We start from the raw sequence: 20,296 nt of genomic DNA, 5'->3' as shown, positions 1-20,296 counted from the left end.
GGACTCCATCCTACACCTGGCTTATCTTGCTCTCCCCACTCCAGTGGGGACTGCTGTAAAGATTTGCCATGATCCCTTGCATTTGCTACCAGTGAACCTACCCAGAGGGACTGGGTTCATAACCATGTCCAGCCTTGTACCCCTGATGGTAATGGACGAACATAATCTGTCCCCCAGAAACCAGCACAGCCTCCACACTAGGCCTGTGCAGACCAGTTTTAGGAAGAGGGTAGTTTGAGCCAGCGAAGGAGTTTGGGCAGGTGTCCACCCAAACTAAAGATAGAGCTGGTGTCCTGGGTGTATGTCTCCAGGATTTGTGACCTCTGTGTAGGACACTGCTGATGCTAATAGGCTGATGCTAGGTCATTTAGCTGAAGCTTAGCCCAGGAGGAAGAGAAGGATGCAGGGAAGACACATGAGTGAGTACTTCATGCCGTGGCCAGGGTCCTGAACCAAGTTAGCTAGCCTGGTACACTAAGTACTAGGTCTGCCCTAGTCTCTGTAGTCCCTATTCCAGGGCTTGAGTATCCTCGAAAAAGGAAGGATCAGCCTGAATGGTCATATGATTTGAGGATCAGTGGAAGCAACAGAGATGCCATTCAATAGGTCAGGTAACTCCATGTTCCCTGGGTGTTTGAAAAGCATGTTGAGCCATCCCTGTGGTCCAGTGTAGCTGAGTTGAGGTGGTCTACAGGCTTTGTAGCAACCTGCTACAAAGGGTACCCTTGAACAGTATCTGGCGTTAATGCCACAGTGGTTACACAGATAAGCTGTGGGGGCAGAGCGGTGGGAGGCGATGATTACCAGTCCTCTAGAAGCTGGTCAGATAATGAAGAGTTTGTCTTGAGGGCAGAAAGAAATCACTAGTGTTTAAGAGGTCAGTTTCTTAGGAACTAACAGTAAGACAGGGTCTAGACCCGAGTAGCTCTGCCTCGGCAGATTTGTCCTTCACTAGTTCCTGGTGTCCAGTCCAAGCCGATGAAAGCACTAAGGACTGAAAGAACTTCCCCTACTGGAAAAGACACCGCTGGAGCTCCCAGATAGGTGCCAAGAAACAGTTTCATTTTCACAGGAAGGGATGTTCAAGAAGGGGTCTGTGGCAACGCCCTAGAAGACCATTTCTGGAGGTCGCTGGGAGTAGGGGAAGGTTGATGTGTCGCAAAAGCCCAAGATGGCAAGGCCTGGGGCTCTAGGACAGGTGGCCCCTCCATGTCAGGTGTCTGAGGGTGGCAAGCCAGCCTCTGGGTATTCCCTGTCTCTAGTAGATGTTGGCTGACTCCTGCGACCACAGTTCTGAGAGCCTGGGAGCAAGGAAGGGAGAAAGGACCCTCAGCTGTGGAGCCCCAGCTGGGACAGGACAGGACATGGAAAGTGATAAGGCTTCTGTCCAGCAGGACCAGTGGTAGGCAGAGCCTTGGGACATTACGGCTCTGATCCTAGGCACCTGTATGCCTCAGGCACGGTGGCCTGCCAAGGACAGCAAGGACTTCCAGCACAGGTGGGGAAGGCAGGAACTGATGCACAGCCTACAGCTTTGCTCTTGTCTAATCCAGTGGCCTAAGGAAGGAGCCCATGCCCACCTCATTCCCATGGCCTGAACAGTACTTACTTGAGTAGTTGCCACCTGGAGCCACTGTGTCAGCCATGGAGGAGAGGAGGAGCATACAATAGTTGGCCTGGAAGGAGACAAGGGAGATGCTGGACTTTGGCACAGAGTCCCTCCCATGTGACTCCCCTCCTGCCAGGTCTAATGCTGCCCCAGGACTCCTCACTGTGGACCAGGCTCCCCCATGGTGCATGATAAGGAATGGTGACAGGATGTGCTAGTAAATCTAGGTTTTGTTGGACCAGTTCTAGAAGAAAAATGTGTCTCTAGTGACAGGCATCCCCTGCCCACACCCATCAGGAATCTAGTACAGGGCTGTGGTAGTTCCCATAGAAGCAGAAGGATGGCCCCACCTCAAGAAGAATAGACAGTGAGTGGGTTGTTGGCTTGCCTGTGATTCCAGACACTTGATCCTCTTTTCTTGCTCTCTCAGCCCCATGATGTATTTGGCAATCAAATCCACTCTGTGGAAAGTAGGGCCAGCCATAGATGTGATTCCTCCATGGCATTCCACAAGGGGGAGCCTGTCTGCCCTAAATGCTTTCTCAGGGTCTCAGAATTCTGTTGCCTCTTCTTGTCCTACTCTCCTCCCAGTCTTGATCTGGGGCCTGTCTACAGATACAGAACACTTCTGTACCACCCCCACTCCCAGAGACTGAGGTCCTGTCCCTGCTTGGAATAGACCACTAGCAAGAGAAGAAACAGCAGGTCATCCCCACAAGTGTTCAGGAACAGCCCCTCCACCTCCCGGCATCAACTGGGGGTGGATCTTCAGACTTGAGAGAGGATGAAGGGAGAGTCCCATTGCAGAAAGATGCCTAATGCTTATGCTCCCAAAGATGGCTTATGCTCCCAATGCCCCCCCCCAGTCCTCCCCCTAGAGCAAGAGTCTGGAGTGCTGGATCTTGTGACCCAGCCTTGTTTCCTAGCTTAGAGGTCCTATTACTGGCACTGAAGAGTCTCACCCAGCCTTAAGGCAGTTCAGAAAACCCCACCCATTACTGAAAAGGCTAGATGTTTCCCCACCTCCACATGCTTGCACTTGGGAGCCCCTCCCAGACTTATTGCCCCTCATAACACCCAGCTGACTAAGGTCAACTCAGTCCCACTGCATCTGAGTCCACCTGCCTCTAGACAGGGCCCTTTCTACATCTCTGAGCAGCCCATGGATAGAAATGATGGCACCTGCTAGCCTGAGACTCATATTCATATGCCCCGCCATCTGGGGTCCCATGGGCTTCCCCACCTCTGTGCTGTTTTCCTCAGCACCTCCCCCTCGCTGTCCCTCCTCCGTTTCTCCATGGCACTCAGGAAGTTCTCCTTCTGAACTGCTTCCCAGGTAATGATCTTCTGGTCCAAGGGGTCAGGCAAGTCTCTCTCTAGCAAGGTAGGAGACAGCAGCAAACCTTGGAGAGTTATGTGGGCCCCTAGGGAAGAGCCCAGGCCCAGGCTGTGGCAAGGGACTAGGGAAGATGCCACCATGCAGAGCACAAGGCAGATGGCAAAAATAAACCCCATGGAGGGATTTGGGGCTGCAAGGAGACAGGATGGTCCTGTGGCTGTCTAGTATGGGTCTGGGGTTTTGGTTAGCCTTGACAGGGCCTAGATGAGAAACCCAGTCCCTTCTGTGAGTCTTCTCTGGAAGCAGGACCCCGAGGAACAGTGGCATCCAGCCTGTGGCCTCACCCAGGTGTTGACGCTTGTGCTGGACTTCCTTCCTGAAGACCCTCTTGAGCACCAGACTCAGGTGGCTGAGCAGGATGAAGGGTGGGGCCAGGGCTGGTCGCCCATGGTATTCAACAATGAGGTGGTAGCGCTGAAACTTCCAGAACACGTCAGCATTGCCCTGGACCACTTGGAATGTGTAACTGCAGGACACATGGCCAAGCCCTTGCCTTATAAGCTGCTTTCCCTGCACATAGAAGCACCCTACCTCAACCTGGCACCACCTCCCACCCCATATGCCACCCCATCCTGTATCCCCCTTCCTACCCTTCATCTCAACCCTTCACCTCCCACTCCATATATGCCATCCTCCATTGCATCCAGAGGGCAGCTGGCCTGTCCTGGGAGCCCAATTCAGAGATGGAGGCTAACATAGTTAGCTTTAACTATTAACTTGACAGTCTAAGAGTCAACTGAGAAGAGAACCACAATTGAGGGACTGTCAAGATCATATTGTCCCATGGGCATGTCTATGGGGGAATATATTGACCATTAATTGATGTAGGAGGGCCCAACCCATTGTGGGTTCTCTGTGCACGAGGGCTTGGGCTGTACAAGGAATCTAGTTAAACATGAACCTGAGTGAGCTAGCCTAAAACATTCCTCTGTGGTTCCTTCCCGCTTTGAGATCCTGCCCCAACTTCCCTCAGTGATGGGACTGTGATTTGGGAGTGTAAGATGAAATAAACCATGTCTTCCCCTAAGTTGCTTTCAGGCAGTTTTATCGAAGCAATGGAAAGGAGATTAAGACAAGGGCCTAGCACCCCTCGGTCACAGACTCCAGGTGTACTGCAGTGGGGCATACTCACTGCAGGTTTTTAAACAGCCCCGAGCCCGAGGCCCTGTATATTTACTCTCCTTCCTGGCAGGATAGAGAGCAGTCACTGAGCTGAGGTGGGCTCATAGTGTGCCCAGATCTGGGGTGTTAGCTCTCTACTGCAGGGTCAGCTGACTGGACACAGCAGCAAAAGGGACTAGGTTTTTTCCTACTAAGGACACAGGTCCTATATCTGCCAGCATCTGAAACCAGCTCCACTGAGAAAAGGGAGCAAGGATGTAGTAAGGGCAGGTGGCCAGGAGGGTACCTGAACATGGCAATCAGCAGGTTCATAAGTAGCACATTAGTGACCAGCAGGAAGGTGACCAGCAGGAGAATGACCACCCAATTGGCATAGAGATTGGGGCAGGAAGCTGAATTTTCCAGAAGCAGAGGGTGAAGCGAACAGTTCACACGGGCCTCTGCAAGGCAAGCAGACATTTTCAGACTGGGAGTGTGGTTCCAAGCTGAGGCCACCAGTGTGCAAGTCTGGCTAGGCAACCAGGGGCCTGGTTCACATTGGGCTGGCCACGTGAACCACAAAGCACCAGAAGTCCCATTGTGGAAGCCAGCTCTAGTTACACCAAACTAACAGGTGGACTGCTTATCATCTGAGCGCTCTGCTGGGATTCCAGGAAAGGTCCCAGTCTATGAAGGCAAGCCAAGTCCTTGCGAGGAACAAAAGTTAGGATAGTAGAGTCATGGAACCCATTTCTGTCTATCATTGCATGAAGTAATTCCTCCACCTACCCCAGAGAGGCTTAACACCCAAGCCTTTCCCACTCAGCACTCCCTGTTGGGAGCCTACCAGCCCATCAGCCCATCTTCCTAGCTTAGCACAAACCATCAACTGATGGTTGGGGCAGCACAGGCTGAGGTTGCCATCTCTACTCCTGGTTCCATCCCCTGTCTTCTCCAGGCTGTGTGCTGATGCATGACTGCTATATTAGTAGTTGTGAGCATTTGTGCATGTGTGCATGTCCTATTCCTGTTCTTCCAGATCTCCTTACAAGTGATACTCCAGGGAGGCTGCCTGGGGGTGCAATTCTGGTATGTTGGACTTTCAAGGTCTACCTATATGTACTGGTATTTCTCTGACCCTCTCCCTTTCTAGGAGAAATCTCTGTCATGTTGGCCCAGGGAGTTATTATGACTGGTCAATCCCTGGGTGAGTAAATGAGTGTTGTATTGTATGGAGGGGTGCATGCAGCCATCTGAGAGGGCCAGATCTCATCTTGTCCCCTCCAAGGCTTCCTTAGCATCCCCCCCACCAGCCTATGAATCTGTTCCTGATGCTCTTCCCCCACTCTCTTTCCTCCCCAAGGTGCTCCAGAGGGGTGGGCAAGCACTCCTTTGTGAAGCTGCACTTACCTGAGGTCTGAGAAGGCCCACATTGCCTGGTTGGACACAAATATGGCCCTGGAGCCCAGAGAGTGGTGGAAGAAGGAGCAAGTGTGATGTGGAGGGGCGGGAGAAGGGAAGGGAAGGACTTCCCCCATTTCCATACCCCACAAACTGGGCCAGAATTACCAAGGCCTTGGTCTCCCTTTGAGCGCAGGAATGTTAGAGGATACCAGTCTATTCTCAGCACAGTAGACACAGTGTGTGGGGAAGGGTACCTAAAGAAACTAGTGAGGGGACTGGCAAGATGGCTTAATGACTCCCTATGCCAGCCACATCCATAGCGGCTCTGCTGTCCCTGCAGTGCCCCCCATGCCTAGACTAAGGACCTTCCATCCCACTGCTCTTCTAGGCTGCCCGTTGACCTGAGCCTGTTCCCCAATGCCTGTAGAAGAGAGACCAGTGTTATAGCTACTAGGGAACTGAGACCCCAGAGCTGCCCTGGCTGGGCACTCAACTTCCTCTTCCAGCCCCCAGGGACTGGGGCCATGAGGCCATATGGTGAGGGGGAGGGGAGAGGCAGGCAATATCTGCTTAAGAAAAGTGGTGGCTCAGGTTGAGCAAACACCAAAGGCACTGGGGTAGGGAGCATAAAACAGCCCAGGGTATGCTTGGGAACACCCCAATTAGAAGTTAATATCCAGCCCTTCTGTCCCTGGAGGCCTGGGCTTGCTCCAGCCTCATTGTCATCTATTAAAAAATATTTATCAAGCACCATGACTGCTGGCCTGGCCTCATTAGTTTCCTCCCCCAGAATGGCTGGGGTCAGGTCTCTACTGACTATCCACACTTCATGGCCCCATGGTTGGATAACCTTAAGTCCCTTGACACTAGCATGAACACTGACTCTTATGCCTCAGTCCGCACCCCATCTCTAAGCCTGTGCTTGCCCAGTAGTGCCACGTGGAGCTGCTGTCTTGAGCCCCCACTCTCTAGGCCCTTTGTTTGTCTAATGTACTGGATCCCTCTGTTTTCCCAGTCTTAGCCACCCTAGGTCCACCCCATTATGGCTCCAGGGTTATCCTTCTACCACCACCCACAGGACCCCTGCTGTAGGTACCTAGCGGCACACACTTAGCCTGAAGTTCCTAGGATCTCCATCAGCCCTAACTAGGTATGAGGCCTAGCCTGAAGGAACGCCCATGATTACAGACAAGCCACACACCAGTGACACCAACAGGCAACACACACAAGTTGGATGGATCCCCTGTGAAAGCGAGGTTCAGTTGGAAATGGATGGATCACAGAAAGACTGCTGCCAGGTGACACAATGTGGAATGGCCAGGGTGGCCTGGGTTCATCATGCTGTGCTCTTAATGTCTGTCCATCCTCTGCTCCTCACAAGACCCCTGCCTCCAAGGCCCAGCCCAGCCCTCGGCCTCCTCAGACAGAAAGCCAGCTCTGGTTATTTGGGATCTCCATGGGCTACTTCTCCGTCAGGGAAAAGGTGGGGGCTCCATGGCTGACTGTGTCTTGCCCTGCTTCTGGATCCCAGCCTGGAAGATATGCAAGGCCTGTGACCTAGACTTAGGATGTAATTGTCTCAGGAATGTCCAGCGAGGACCCTGGTGACACAGAAGTCCCAAGTGGAGGACCACCTATCCTGGAGCCTACTAGCCCATCAGCCCACCTTCCTAGCTTAGCACAAACCATCAATCTCGTCCAGAGGGATTTGTCCAAAGATCTGTAGGTAAGGCCGGTAGAGTACACGGCGGAAAATCCACTCCAGACGGCCATCGTGGGGGTGCAGCAGGGCCTGAGTGGTCACACCATAGGCCACAAGCCATACGCTCAGGAAAAAGAGGAAGAAGAAGACATCCTTCATCTGCAGGGAGGAGGGTCACAATCATGGATGGACTGGGTGGGCACTCACCTCCAGGAGTCAGAGGGACTCACTTTCCTCCATATGGGAGTCCAGAGAGCTTACCCTCACCTAGGAATGTAGTTTCTAGGTTCTCACCTTAACCAAGGGTTAGAGTCCCAGGGGGATCATCCCCTCTCAGGCTTAGGGTGTCAGGGTTCTCACCACCACTTTGGTTGGGGTTTCAGGACTTAGCCCCATCCAGGGATGGAGGTCCCAGGATTATCACCACTAACCAGGGTTGGGAAACTCGGGGTTCATCACCACCCAAGGTCAAGGTCTGAGGGGGATAACCCCTAACCCAAGTTAGGGTTCAGGGGGCTCACCTCCACCCAGGGCTAGGGTCCCATCTACCTAAGGCCAGGGTTACAGGGATCACCCCTTTAGGTGGACATAGTGGTGGCTCACTCTCATCCAGAGTTAAAGCCCAGGGTCCTTACCATCTGAATCAGTGTTCCTTTGGGCTCCTCAGCTATTCGGGGCTGGGATCCCAGGGGACTCACCCTCAATAGTTTTAGGGTCCTGATGACTCACCATCCACTGGGCCAAGGTTCCCCATCTATCCAAGGCTTGGGTCCCAGTGCCTCACCGCCCCCCATCAAGGGTCAGGGTGCCGAGGACCCACCATCCGCTCTACAATGATGATCTTAGGACCCAGCTGCTTGTGAATGGCAAAGATGTGGATGAGTCGAAGTGTGAACACCATGAAGTCAATGGCTAGAATGGTGCGGCCAGCCTCAAACACTGAAGGCAGCATCCTGGAGAGAGAAAAAGGCTGGGTAGGGCTGCTGGTGCCCATGGAGGGCAAGAGGTTCTCCCCAAGACATGAGTACTCTGGCTAAACGGCTGAAAGGCAGGTTTTAGGACCGCACTAGGATTTCAGAGAGCTGAGCAGGCCCCGCCCTAGAGCCTGCCCACCAGCCCATCTGAGGCTACAGACCTACAGGTGACACCAACAATGAACAGGAAGATGGCCACCATGTCACATTTGTTCCAGTTGTCTTCCACATAGAGAGTAAATTTCTTCACCAGGTGTGTGTCCTCATCTGTAAAGAAGCCCTGGCAGAGGAGGAAGTCTGGTTACAGCAGCCAGGTACACCTTGCTGAGACCAGGGTAGAAAGAATCTGCATGGATCAGGGCTCAGTTTGCCAAGTTGATTGGAAACAACTGGTTACTAGGATCCAGTGTATGGCAAGGACTGGGAGTATCAGCTGAAGAGATGTCAGGGCTAAGTCTCGGGACAAAAAGTGAGGTCAAGCTGAACTTGGAGTCAGGATTGTCTGTGACTAAAACTCAGGGTCAGTTTACCTTGAGTGTCTGGACTTAGCCAGTGACTCATGTCAGGGTTCAAACTCTGACTAAGGAATCATGATCATGATCAATCTGGAACAGGGCTCAGGGCTCAGGGCTCAGGGCTCAGGATGGAGCTAAAATCTGCTCGGTTTGTGATCATGATCAGGGTTCCAACTGTGATCAACATCAAGACTCTGTGACAAGGACCAGGCCTTATTCTGATCAAGGTAAGGGCTTGGTCTGGAGTTGGGACTGGGGCTCAGTCTGACCAGGACCATGACACAGTAGACTGGGTTGACAGGAAGGCCACACAGAGGTCTTGTTCTATAGATGAAAAGTCTTTGCCCCAGAGCAGGCCCTACCTGGAGCTACAGATAACACAGCCTTAGTTGCAGAGCCCAGGAGTGGGTCACACTCTCCACTGACCTGTCGGATTTCCTCCAGCACCAGAGTGAACACCCAGAAATAGAGGGTAACCTCAGACCCAGATGGCCCCTGGGGAGGTGGCCTAAAATCCACCAGCAGGACATAGGCGAACAGGAAGAGAAATGCAAAGTACATGACTACATTCCCCAGGAACACGGTCACAGGAGCCCCCCAGAACTTCCGCCACCGTGTGAGCAGGAAGGCAGCTTGTGGGCCTGAATCGCCTGGAGCCCTTGGCATCTCTGTCAGCTTCTCCAGTCTGTGTGGGTACAGAGGAGGTCACCATGGTGAGGAGGCACCTAGCCATGGTACCCATTGGAGCTTGCCTCTGTCTACCTGTATCTAGACACTGGCCACTGCCAAGTGCTAGTCCTTACTCTCTCTCCATCCTTCCCAGCCTCCCCAGGCTTCTTAACCCCCATGCTCCCCAGCCTTATCTATCCTCCTTAGCCCTCTTCTGTCCCTTCTATAGTCTCCTCCATTTTTCCTGCCCTCTGTCTTTCTGGGACCATTTTATCTTTCCCACTTTCCTAGCGCCTTCCATCTTTCCTCATACCATCCTTTCTGGCCCAGCCTCCTTTATCCATTTCACACACCCCCATCCCTGCCACCCCTTACTGGCCACCCTGGCTGCACAGGAAGCTCTTTTCCACATCCAAGCTGTCTGGCTCCTGCAGATCTTCCAGGTCCATCCTCTGTGGGACATCCTCACTGCAACACAGGGAAGGACATCCCAAGCATAGAGACAGAGAAAGAAGTACTAGGCCCACCAAGAAGGAGGGCTCACATAGTTAACTGGACACTGGGCTATAAAAAGTGGGAGCAGCAAGAGACTCTGACACCTGCTGCTGCCTACATAAGCCTACCTGAAGGCGATGAGATTGGTATAGATGAGGGCTGGGCAGGTGAAGGCACCCAGCAGCCGTAGGATGGGTGTGCCTGTGGCCATGTCTCCCCACCAGATCTTGGTCAGGAATGCCTAGAATAAAGTCACATGTTCTGGCTGCCTACCACCATACTTCCACTCACATAGGTCCCTGTGCCTGAGATGCTCTTCTCAGCACTCTCTCAAGCCCCTTCCTGGAGCACCTGCTCTGATAGAAGGTCAGACTTTCCAGGAGCATGGTTTTGACTGTTTGCAGCCTGCCTTCATTCCTTTCTTTTTTCTTTGGAGCAGCCTCATGTAGCTATGAACTACACAGCTGAGGATGAACTCCTGATCCTCCTGTTTCCACCTCTCTAGTAATGGGATTGCTGTCATGAGCCGCTACACCTGATTTGTTCAGTTCTGGATTGAACCCAGGGCTTCATGCACTCTGTACATTCTATTAAATGAGCCACATACCCAGCCTTGTTGTAGCCCTTCAATAACAGAATTGTGGATTGGGGTTAAGGACAAACTGAGAACATGTGTTGCTGGGTTCAAGAACCAATCTAGAAAAGCATCCCTGATGAAGGAAACTGGAATCAGCCACTCTTCCTGGTCCCTTCCCTATGTAGCTTGGTCATGGGCTGGAAGTTGTAGGCTGGGACATTAGCTGAGGTACCTCAGTGTCCTGGGTTAGTCTGGGCCCTGCCAATCTTCCTTGCCCCAAGCCATCCTCAGGCTGATCATTCACTCACTTGCACACCATCATGGGCAAAGAAGGCCTTGGCATCAGCTTCAGTGGCCAGGTGCAAGCAAGTGGTCCTGCTCCAGCTGTGGTTCCTGCGCACCAGCAGGGCAAAGGCACGGTCCTCGCTGTTGCTGTAGCACTCTGAGAAAAGATCTGTGCACAAAGCTGGCTGCTGGGATGGGATGCTGATGCCTGGTCCCTGGGTCCCCATCATCTGCAGCATACATCTAGCATATACTTTTTAAGGTCCTGCCAAGCCTCCCATGCTACAGGGCCACTGAGTGTCCCTGCCTGGCCCCAGGGCCTTTCCCAACCTCTGATCTTCTCTGGCCCTTCCACTTCCCTCTTAGTACTGTGAGGGCCACAAATGGCTTCCACTCTGTGGTAGGGCTCTTATGAACTATAACATCTCCATCTCCCTGTCAGGACTTTTTGACCAACCTCCACCCTCAGTAGGAACTTGCTCTGTGTTCTGCTCTACACAGGAGGCCATGGGGGTCACCCTGAACCACTTTCTGTAGTCAGCCACTTTCCATCTGCAGGGGAACAGAAGCAGAGGCCTTCTGCCTGTCACTCACCCAGGGCCAGCTGCTCATACTTGGACTCACGCATGGTTCGGGCCACCTCTGCCTCCTTCTCCAGGTGGGACATTTCCTTTATGATCTTGCAGGCAGCCAAAGCAGCAGCCACACCCTCCTGGCCCTGGAAGATGGAGATACAGGGTCTTAGAAGGTGTCCCAACAAGTCTGCTTGTCAGGATGCTAAGGGAGCGGTAGACTGAGGTGGCTGCTCACCATGGCCCAGAAGTATGTGGCCATCTCATAACGGTTCTGCAGCACAGCCCAGAGGAACAGATCCCTCCAAGGGTCCTCACTCTTCCGATTGAGATCTGGCAGCCACTTCTGGCCTGTGGGCCGCTTGGGCGGCCCTCTCTCCTGTAGAACAGGGCATCAACATTCAGCCTTCCCAGCACACCCTGGCCAACCTGGCTCTACTCACCTCCATCCTGCATCCGTCCTGGTAGAAGCCACGGCAGGCATCATGCAGGAAATCCTTGAGTACACGGGAGACCTCATGGAGTGAGAAAGCGGGCAGTCCAATGGGTAGTTCCCGGGCCTGCTGGGCACCCAAGCCAGCCAGTGTCAGCCGGCCCTCCTCATGCTTACGCTGTAGCAGTTCAAAGAGGAGGCTCTTAGGGGACACAGAGTGGTAAAGCTGCTGCAGCCGCCCATAGGTCAAGAACTCAGCCATATCAGCGCCGCTGTCCACAAAGAGGCGCACGAAATCAGGCTTGTTGCTCACTAGGGCATCTGTCATCACCTCTTCCAGGTCACAGGACTGGATTCATCCGGTAGAGGAGGAGATCAGGACAATGAGAGGGAAGAAGGGCTGGGCATCCTCCCCTGGGCACCCCTACCTGTACCCTGAAGCCGGGGTAGGCATGGGTCAGCAGAGCATGCTGGCCTCAGGGACCAGAGATAGGAAAGGTCTAAAGAGTTGACAGCAAGAGTGTCAGGGCTCCCACACCCCAGCCTGGACTTTGGGGTTCCCTAGTATCATTTTGATCCCCCTACAGGGCAACGGCTGGGGCAGAATAGGACAAGATGACACCCCTGAGACTCCACTTCCTCAGGCCTCAGTGCATTCCCTGCCTGGTGTTCCCAAATCAGGTCTGGGTAGGGGATACCTTCCATTCCACATCCCCATTGAAGATCTCGCTCTTGGCAATGTCCACGCGGTCCCAGGCTACAGCCAACTTGAGCTCATCTAGGTAGTCTTGGGCCTCTTGGCTATGGCTCTTGCAGGCTACGGGTGGGAGTAAGTCCCACAGAGATGGAAGGGAGGGACTAGAACTCTGTGAGGACTTGATAGGGGTTGGCAGCTGACTTGGAATAGCAGCAAGAGGCAGAGAACTAAACACTCAGGGATGACATCCCAGAACCCCTTGGACATAGTCCGCTGAAGCATAAGTATGTTTTCAGTAGTAGCACCTTGGCCAGCATCTCCTTGCTCACAAATGGGGTGTGGCCATATATTCCCATGCAGGCGCATTTCTTCCATGGGGATGACTTCACACTTTCACCAGAGGCCACAATTACCCCCTAACCACGGAATTAAGAGCACCAGGCTTTTGCCTCTATGAGACTGTGACTCACTGAAAGCCACAAGTGGTCCTGTATACAGTTCTCTGGGCCTCACTGTCTTGGGAAGGGAGTGGCTAAATCCAGGGCGCCCTTTTGTAGACCAGGCTGACCTTGAATGTACTATGTATCCAAAAATGACTTTGAGCTGCTGATCTTCCTGGCTACCAGGTGTAAGCTATCACATCTAGTTTGTGTGGTGCTGAAATTGAACCAGGGCCTTGTATATGCTAGGCAAACTTTATTTTTTGTTTTTGTTTTTATTTTTTCAAGACAGGGTTTCACTGTATATTCATGAGCATCCTGGATCTCACTCTGCAGACCAGGATGGCCTGGAACTCACAGAGACCCACCTGCCTCTGCCTCCCAAGTTCTGGGATTAAAAGCGTGTGCCATCACCACCAGCTCAAACATTCTACCAACTGAGCCTCATCCCCAGCCCCAGGTGCCCCAGGCCTTCATGGAGTGGTCCCTTACTTAGGTATGCCCCTATCCCTTCCCTAGCACTGCCTCTCCCAGCCTCCAGCCTATGTATATCAGTTCCAGGTCAGCCCCACTGCACTGACAAGCCTGGGGTGTAATCCAGCATCTCCATCAGTGCTGAGTGGACAGACTCATGGCACATCTGCACAGTAAATGCTAGAACTCAGCCTTGGAAAGTAAGGACTTCCTGACATCAGCTGCCATGGTGCTGGATCTGTGGGACGTTGTGCTTCATGAGGGAAACTGTATACAATCAATGCAGGTTGTAATTCCATTCATGTAAAGCAGCCCCAAAGCTCACATCTACAGGCAGAAAGCAGGCAGGGGACCCGGAGACAAGGTGAAGCTACAAGGCTTTTGGGGAGGGGGTAATAGAAAAATTCCAGAATTGGTGATGGTTACAATGCCCTGAGGCTAGATTATAAGTCACTGAACTGAAGTCTTCACAAAGGCTTTGTGAATTGGGGAGTTACCTTTCCTATCTGGGGAGGGCTGATAGGCACCCACTGTGGACACTGCTGAGTCCTGCTGCCTCTGAGGGCAGGTCTACGTGGCTTACCTTTCACAAGTGCCTTGAGGATGACAGTGTCCAGGTCCTCGGAACCTTCCTTCTCGAAGTCGTACACAGTGAGCAGGTGGGGGTGTGCAGCAATGTTCTGTAGCTAAGACCAGAAAGAGGCCTTGAGGTCTGAGTGGAACCTGGAAGGGTCCTCAGAAGAACCCCTCTGCCCCCGCTGACCCACTAGCCTAGTTCAGCATCACCCACAGCCTGACAAGCTGGCTGGTCTCATTGCTGCACGAGGTCCCGGATAATTCCAAGATGGGATGGGAAGCCTGCAGGACTTGCAAGAAGAACATCCCCCCACCCAGGGGTTGCTGGGAGGACAGAGGCAGCAGATGCTATAGCAGGCCCCAGAAGCACGCACCAGCTCCGTCCAGTGCACAATGGCTTCCCAAGAGAAACACTCGCCGGGGAATTTCTCTCTGAACTGCTTCTCAGCCACCTGGGGCACCAGGAGATGAGGCTGGCTCACCAAGGCAGCAAGTACATCAGCGATGCCCCCAGAACCTGCCAGGATCAGCCACGGGGCATCTTGCTCCACTGCCCTGGATATCCTCTGGGGAGGCAGAAGTGACATCCAGATGCACATTTTGGAGCTGCCTCAGTCCTCCACACCACCCTTGGGGTGCCCTGAGAAACCACCACATCCCCCCTGACTCCAATTAGGCCCTTCCTCTCCCCTGCCCTTACCTCCAAGGTTCTGGGGTCACCGTTGACTAGCAGGCAAAGGACAGGGATCTGGATACTGCTGGTACCTGTGGGCATAACAACCATGAGGCTACTTGATTCTCAGAAATGGAGAAACTTGGATCCTCCTTATCATGTGGGGAAACCACCCCCAACTTCAGATACCCCCCCCCCAGCTACCATGTTTCTGGTAGCTGCCAAAAAGCTTCCTTCCCTTTATTTTTATTTCTGTTTTTTTTTTGTTTGTTTTTTTGTTTGTTTGAGACAGGGTTTCTCTGTCTAATAGTCCTGTAACTCATTTTGTAGACCATGCTGGCCTTGAACTCAGAGATCCGCCTGCTTCTGCCTCCCAAGTACCGGGATTAAAGGCGTGCATCACCACTGCCTGGCTCTTCCTTCCTTCCTTCCTTCCTTCCTTCCTTCCTTCCTTCCTTCCTTCCTTCCTTCCTTCCTTTTTTTTTAAAATTCTGAATATTGATGTAGCCCTGTCTGGTCTTGATTTGAAATGTAGTTTGGAATGATGCACCTGCTTCCATCTCCAGAGTACTAGGGTTACAGGCATGTGCCACAGTGCCTGGTTTATTCCTTGCTGCAGATTGGACCCAGAGCTTTTCACGGACCAAGCAAGCACTCTAGAAACTTTCCCAGCGCACAGTGGCTTTTTCCCCATCCCTCTTTCAAACCAAGGGTGAACCAAGACAGTATATCAAATCCCTGAGCCATAGACCAAGTCTTCAGCCATATGCCTGTATTGTCTAGGGCTGGCATGTGGCGAGTAAGCACAAAGTAACTTGAAAGAAATGAAGCCTGCCACATCCCAAGGGCAGCCACACTATGGCTAGGTAGCTACTCTACCAGCATAAGACAGAATTGCTCTGCGTCATAAGAGACACACTGGGCCAACAAAGGGATAGAAGCTGGTGGGAGCAGCTCCAAACTGCTGGGTTCCTATGGAGGCCTTTGTGGTGTCAGCATCAGGTCTGTTTCCATTGCTAACATGTACTGGCTTCACCAAAGAATTACGTTGTTGTTTGTTAATATATTATTCACACATTCTAAGCAATGATATAGTAGCTTATAAACATTGTACCTCTACTAATATTTTCCCCAGGCCACCTCTCTTTCACACCCTCCACTAGCCACAGTTGTACCCATTCCTTCAGGCATTTCTGCTCCCTGGTGGCAATGGAGGAGACTGCGCCTCTTGGGATCTTATTTTATTGGTTAACAGAGTCTGCAGCCAGAACAGTGCCAATTAAAACAGTGGCAGCTGCCCTGCTATCTGGCCAGGAGGTGACTGCTTATCCAGGCCGTATTACCCAGCTGTGCCACTCTCCTATGCCACCCCAACAGCTCTTCTTCCCAGGCCTTGTATGCTCAGGCATGTGGCAGCGGCGGTGGGGGGGGGGTGCTTCCTGGAAGGCCCTTTCCCACTCTCCATGAAGTTCTTGCTGGTGTTATCGTATCTCCATGTCCACATCCCCAAGATGCTGCTTTACCCCCATAGCCTTACCCCCATAGCCTGTCCTCTGCTGAGAGATGTGCTTCTCCAGGCTCAGCCGTAGCTCTGCCAATCCGTCCCCACTCCCGAGGGCGCCAGGCTCCACCAGGATGAAGTGGGAGAGATTGCTGTCCAGGGGGCAGAGCTGTCCCTGGATGCTGCCCTCATCTGCAGGGTAGTGGATGGGGGTACCCTCCTGTGTCAAACATTTGGGAAGACATAGAGAGGTGGAGACCTCAGGAGCAGCTTTTGCTGGGCCTTGCTTTGCTGTGCTGTGCACGCCATGCTGGGGCCCTGGGCAAGGCTTCAGTAAGGCCTCACAGTCCCCACCCCTCAGGCAGAGAGAGGCTGGACTGCTGGGCCGGGGGCCTCTCTGGAATGAGTGAACCATGGAAACAGCTGGGGCCAGGGCTGTGCAAGCTCCACCTTCTAGACTCTTCTGGGCTGGGGTCCAGACTTCACCTCAGTGGGGCCTCCTGGGCTTCTCATTGGTTATGCCTTACACAGTCCACAGAGTGGGGGATGTGAGTGAATACCAGAGAGCAGAAGCAGAAGCCACCTGGCCAGGGCTTCCTGGGACTTGAGGACAGCCAGGCTGGGCCCAGATGATAATCCGTCTGACTCCCCAGAGGAGTGCACCAGGTCCCGCCCTTATTCCTGAGTGATGCTGCCACCTGCTGGGGAGTGCTGAGCCCATGGAACCATTGTCTTTCTTCCCACTGAAGCCCACACTTGTCCTGCACCTTTCAGAACCTCTGCTGGTAACATAGCCCTCCAGCCTGTCCATAACTTCCTCTACCTACCCAAGCTTACTGGGCTCTAGCAGCATGGACCCATGAACCTATCACTAACCTGGACACCATCTAGAAGCTGACAGTGAAGGATACGGTCCAGGGAGGCCATTCCAATGGCTACTACACGGACCTTGGTGGATGTGCTTGCCAGAGAGTGATCACGCACAGCCTGCCCAACATGGCGGGCCAGGCCTACACGCAGGGCGCTGGTCAGGATCCAGGCACCTATGGCAGTTGGGAGAGAAACATCCCAGAGTCCTTATAGCTGGTTGGCCCAACTCTACCCTCTAGCTATATTCACACTCAGTGACCCAGGAATCAGGCGATTAGAAATGCTTTTTTTTTTTCCCTTGACCCCCAAGCCAGGATCTCTATAGTGAAGTCTAGCCTGTAACTCGAAGTAATTTCCCTGCCTCAGCATTCCATGCACTAGAAACATAGTATGTACCATGATGCCTAGCTACAGGGAACGCTTTGAAGCTGATGGGCATACTAAGGCTCAGGGAGAATGTGTATGTGGTAGACAGTGACCTTTTCCAAGATTTGTCATAGATGTTGCCCTGCAGCCTGTTCTGGGCAAGGATCTGGATGACAAAGTTCCCACTTGCATCTGACTGCAAATTGTTCCCTTATTTTAATCTCTTTTGCAATGAGAGACTCAGACCCTCCAACCCTCCTGCTGGGTGTATGTTTGTGTGTGCAGGACACCTATGTGGGTGCAGGTGCATGTGTTGGCCAGAGGTGCCATCCATCTTGTCTGTGTAAGACAGTCTCTGATGGCCAGGCACTGGTGGCGCATGCCTTTAATCCCAGCACTCAGGAGGCAGTGGCAGGGGGATCTTGGAAGACAGCCTGGTCTACAGATCCAGTTCCAGGACAGGCTCCAAACCTACACAGAGAAACCCTGTCTCCAAAAATAAAAACAAAACAAAACAAAAAAAGATAGTCTCTGATGAACCTGGAGCTCGCTGATTTGCTATGTCTGGCAGGCCAGCAAGCTACAGGTCCTTTCTTCTCTGTTTCCCTTTACAACGGGATCACACAGACGCCATGCCCAACTTTCTGTATAGGGGCCGGAGACTGAACTCAGGTCTTTACTGAAATATTTCCCTGTGTTGGTTAGATTATTTATTTATTTATTTATTTATTTAGCTTTTTTGAGACTGGGTTCCTTTGTGTAACAGCCCTGGCTGTTCTAGAACTCACTCTGTAGATCACGCTGGCCTCGAACTTAAAGAGATCCACCTGTCTCTGCTTCCTGAGTGCTGGGATTAAAGGTGAGCACCACCAGTGTCCAGCAGTAAATTTATTTTTAATGATGTGAGTGTATTCAGTATATGTGTATGAGTGAAGTTGCCTGAGGGGACCAGAGGCATTGAATCTCCCTAGAATTACAAGCAGTTTCAAGCTGCCTGACATGGGTGCTGGGAACAGGGTTCCAATCTCCTGCAGTAGCAGTGTATGCTCTTAACTGCTAAGCATCTCTCTGGCCCCTGTGCTGCTCAGTTTTTAACCATCAACTTGACACAATCCAGAATCACCTGGGTAGAGAATCTTAATCTAGATCAGCTTGGTCAGTGGGTATGTCTGTGGTGGATTTTTAAGTCATGTAGGAAGACCCCACACAATGAGGGCGGCACTGTTCCCTAGGTGCTGAATTAATTGCATAAAAAGGAGGAAGCTTGAAAGCTTGATGAGAACAAGTAAGTAAAGATGTGTTTATTCTCTCTGCTCTTGGCTGTGGATGGGATGTGACTAGCTGCCTTGAATTTCTGCCTTCATATCTCTGAAATGATGGGCTGTGACATGGAATTGTAAGCCAAGTAAATCCTTTCTTCCCTGAGTTTCTTACGGTTAAGGTATTTATTACAGCAGAAATGAAAGTAGAATATCCCCTGGACCTATACATTTTTAAAATAAAGCCCAGGGGTTTGTTTCTGACATCTACAAGTAACCACATTGCTCCCCAAGGGTGATGTGTGGGGACACACCCTAGATGCTCCTTGGAACACTGATACTGGTGGGATGCCATGGCTTATGAATGAAGTGGGTAGCTCTCAGAGAAGACCAGCTTCTGGCCACCACAGATCAGCTGGTGATGGCCTTTAAGTTCACCTGCACCACATCCCTATGACCTGCTCCCATGGCCTCCCTAGGCACCACCATAGGTGGCTGAGTAGGGGAAATGTCACCGAGGAATGCCCTCCCCCTACCCCCAGAGGTAAGCAGGGCAGCAGGCCAGACAGGCTCAGGCCAGGGAGAGCCTTACCTGTGCTCTGAGCTGCTTTCACCAGCCCCTTGCGCAGGATGTCCCGAAGCCAGGACTTCATAGCAAAAGGCCGCTCCTCACCCACCAGGGACACCACCAGGTTGGGGGCTGGCAGGTGCCACTCGGTGAGCAGGAGTTCAAAGAGTATAGAGGGGGTCACACTGCTTGGCACCTTCACAAACTGCAGGGTAGGGGAAGGTGTGTTCAGGGTTGGGGCACAGGTAGGCAGCACTGGGTCGGGGGATTCTGCACTTATGGTCAATGTTAGGTTGGAGACAGTTCTCAAGGGATTCTGGGCATGGGGGAGGAGGCTAGGCTTATCGGAAAGGGCAGGGTACAGGAGGCGGGCCTTAACCCCACTTTGGGTAAGGCCTCTGTGTGGTATGGGCCATTGCAATATATCTTCCCTTTGTGAGTGGGGAGTGAGGCAGGAGTCCTGGACCTCAAGGCTCCCATTATCACAAGGGCAGGAAACAGCTCTCAACTTTTGCCCATCTGGTCAGGGTCTCTGCACTCAGATCATAAGGAATGGCCCAGGGTGAGCAGGTCCAGTACTGGGCTTTGAGGGGGGAAGTAAGACTTGGGGATTCCAAGCATGGTGGATGTCACCCAGGTGCATGGTGCCCTACCTTGCCTCGCTTCTTCCCAGACCCTCCAAAGTCGACCTCTCCCCGGCATAGGACTGGCTCCCATCCATCACCAGTATCTGGGGGGCTTCCAGGGCAGGAACTCTGGGCAGTCTGCATGTTGGCTTCTCTGTTAGACATATGATGGTACCCTGAGAGTGGAGTAGTCACCCTCTTCCTCTCTTCACAAGGAAGATGCATCCCAGCTGACATGAGGTGTCTACCTGCTGGTCCCACCTGCCATGGCTCTACCTCCTTTCTCACTAGCTGTAATTAGTCAGGCTCATTCCCCCCTGGGAATGGGGGCACAGCAAACCCACCTGCCTACCTCTGTTCCCCACACTTACAGAATTCTGGGCATCTGGACTCTGACACGCCTGTCACAGTTCTCCAGAGGCTTTTTCAGGGGGTGTCATGGAAACCCCCAAAGACTAAGTAAGGAATTCAGTTTCCCAACCCAAGGGAGCCACACCCTAGACTTCCCCAG

The 20,296-nt window shown here is 52.6% G+C and overlaps 1 protein-coding gene across 1 annotated transcript; it reads right to left on the bottom strand.

The window, feature by feature from the left end:
* Nucleotides 1–1,081: 1,081 nt before the first annotated feature.
* On the bottom strand, nucleotides 1,082–19,929 carry Trpm5 (transient receptor potential cation channel subfamily M member 5). The gene is made up of 24 exons (XM_027409171.2): nucleotides 19,813–19,929; nucleotides 19,184–19,364; nucleotides 16,973–17,139; nucleotides 16,133–16,316; nucleotides 14,623–14,687; nucleotides 14,297–14,488; nucleotides 13,930–14,032; nucleotides 12,434–12,552; nucleotides 11,746–12,084; nucleotides 11,541–11,681; nucleotides 11,325–11,448; nucleotides 10,754–10,899; nucleotides 9,997–10,109; nucleotides 9,749–9,841; nucleotides 9,131–9,389; nucleotides 8,351–8,469; nucleotides 8,036–8,168; nucleotides 7,200–7,374; nucleotides 4,417–4,570; nucleotides 3,293–3,474; nucleotides 2,853–2,985; nucleotides 1,998–2,070; nucleotides 1,610–1,676; nucleotides 1,082–1,301 (listed from the first exon to the last, which is right to left on the bottom strand). The coding sequence occupies exons 1-24, from the start codon at nucleotides 19,927–19,929 to the stop codon at nucleotides 1,213–1,215; spliced, it is 3,468 nt and encodes a 1,155-aa protein (XP_027264972.1). The 3' UTR covers nucleotides 1,082–1,212.
* Between the last annotated feature and the right edge of the window lie 367 nt (nucleotides 19,930–20,296).

This window comes from Cricetulus griseus, chromosome 3 (assembly GCF_003668045.3).
Source record: "Cricetulus griseus strain 17A/GY chromosome 3, alternate assembly CriGri-PICRH-1.0, whole genome shotgun sequence".
Taxonomy (NCBI): Eukaryota; Metazoa; Chordata; class Mammalia; order Rodentia; family Cricetidae; genus Cricetulus; species Cricetulus griseus.
Note: the sequence above shows the minus strand (reverse complement) of the source record. Positions and strands in the feature narration are given on the sequence as shown.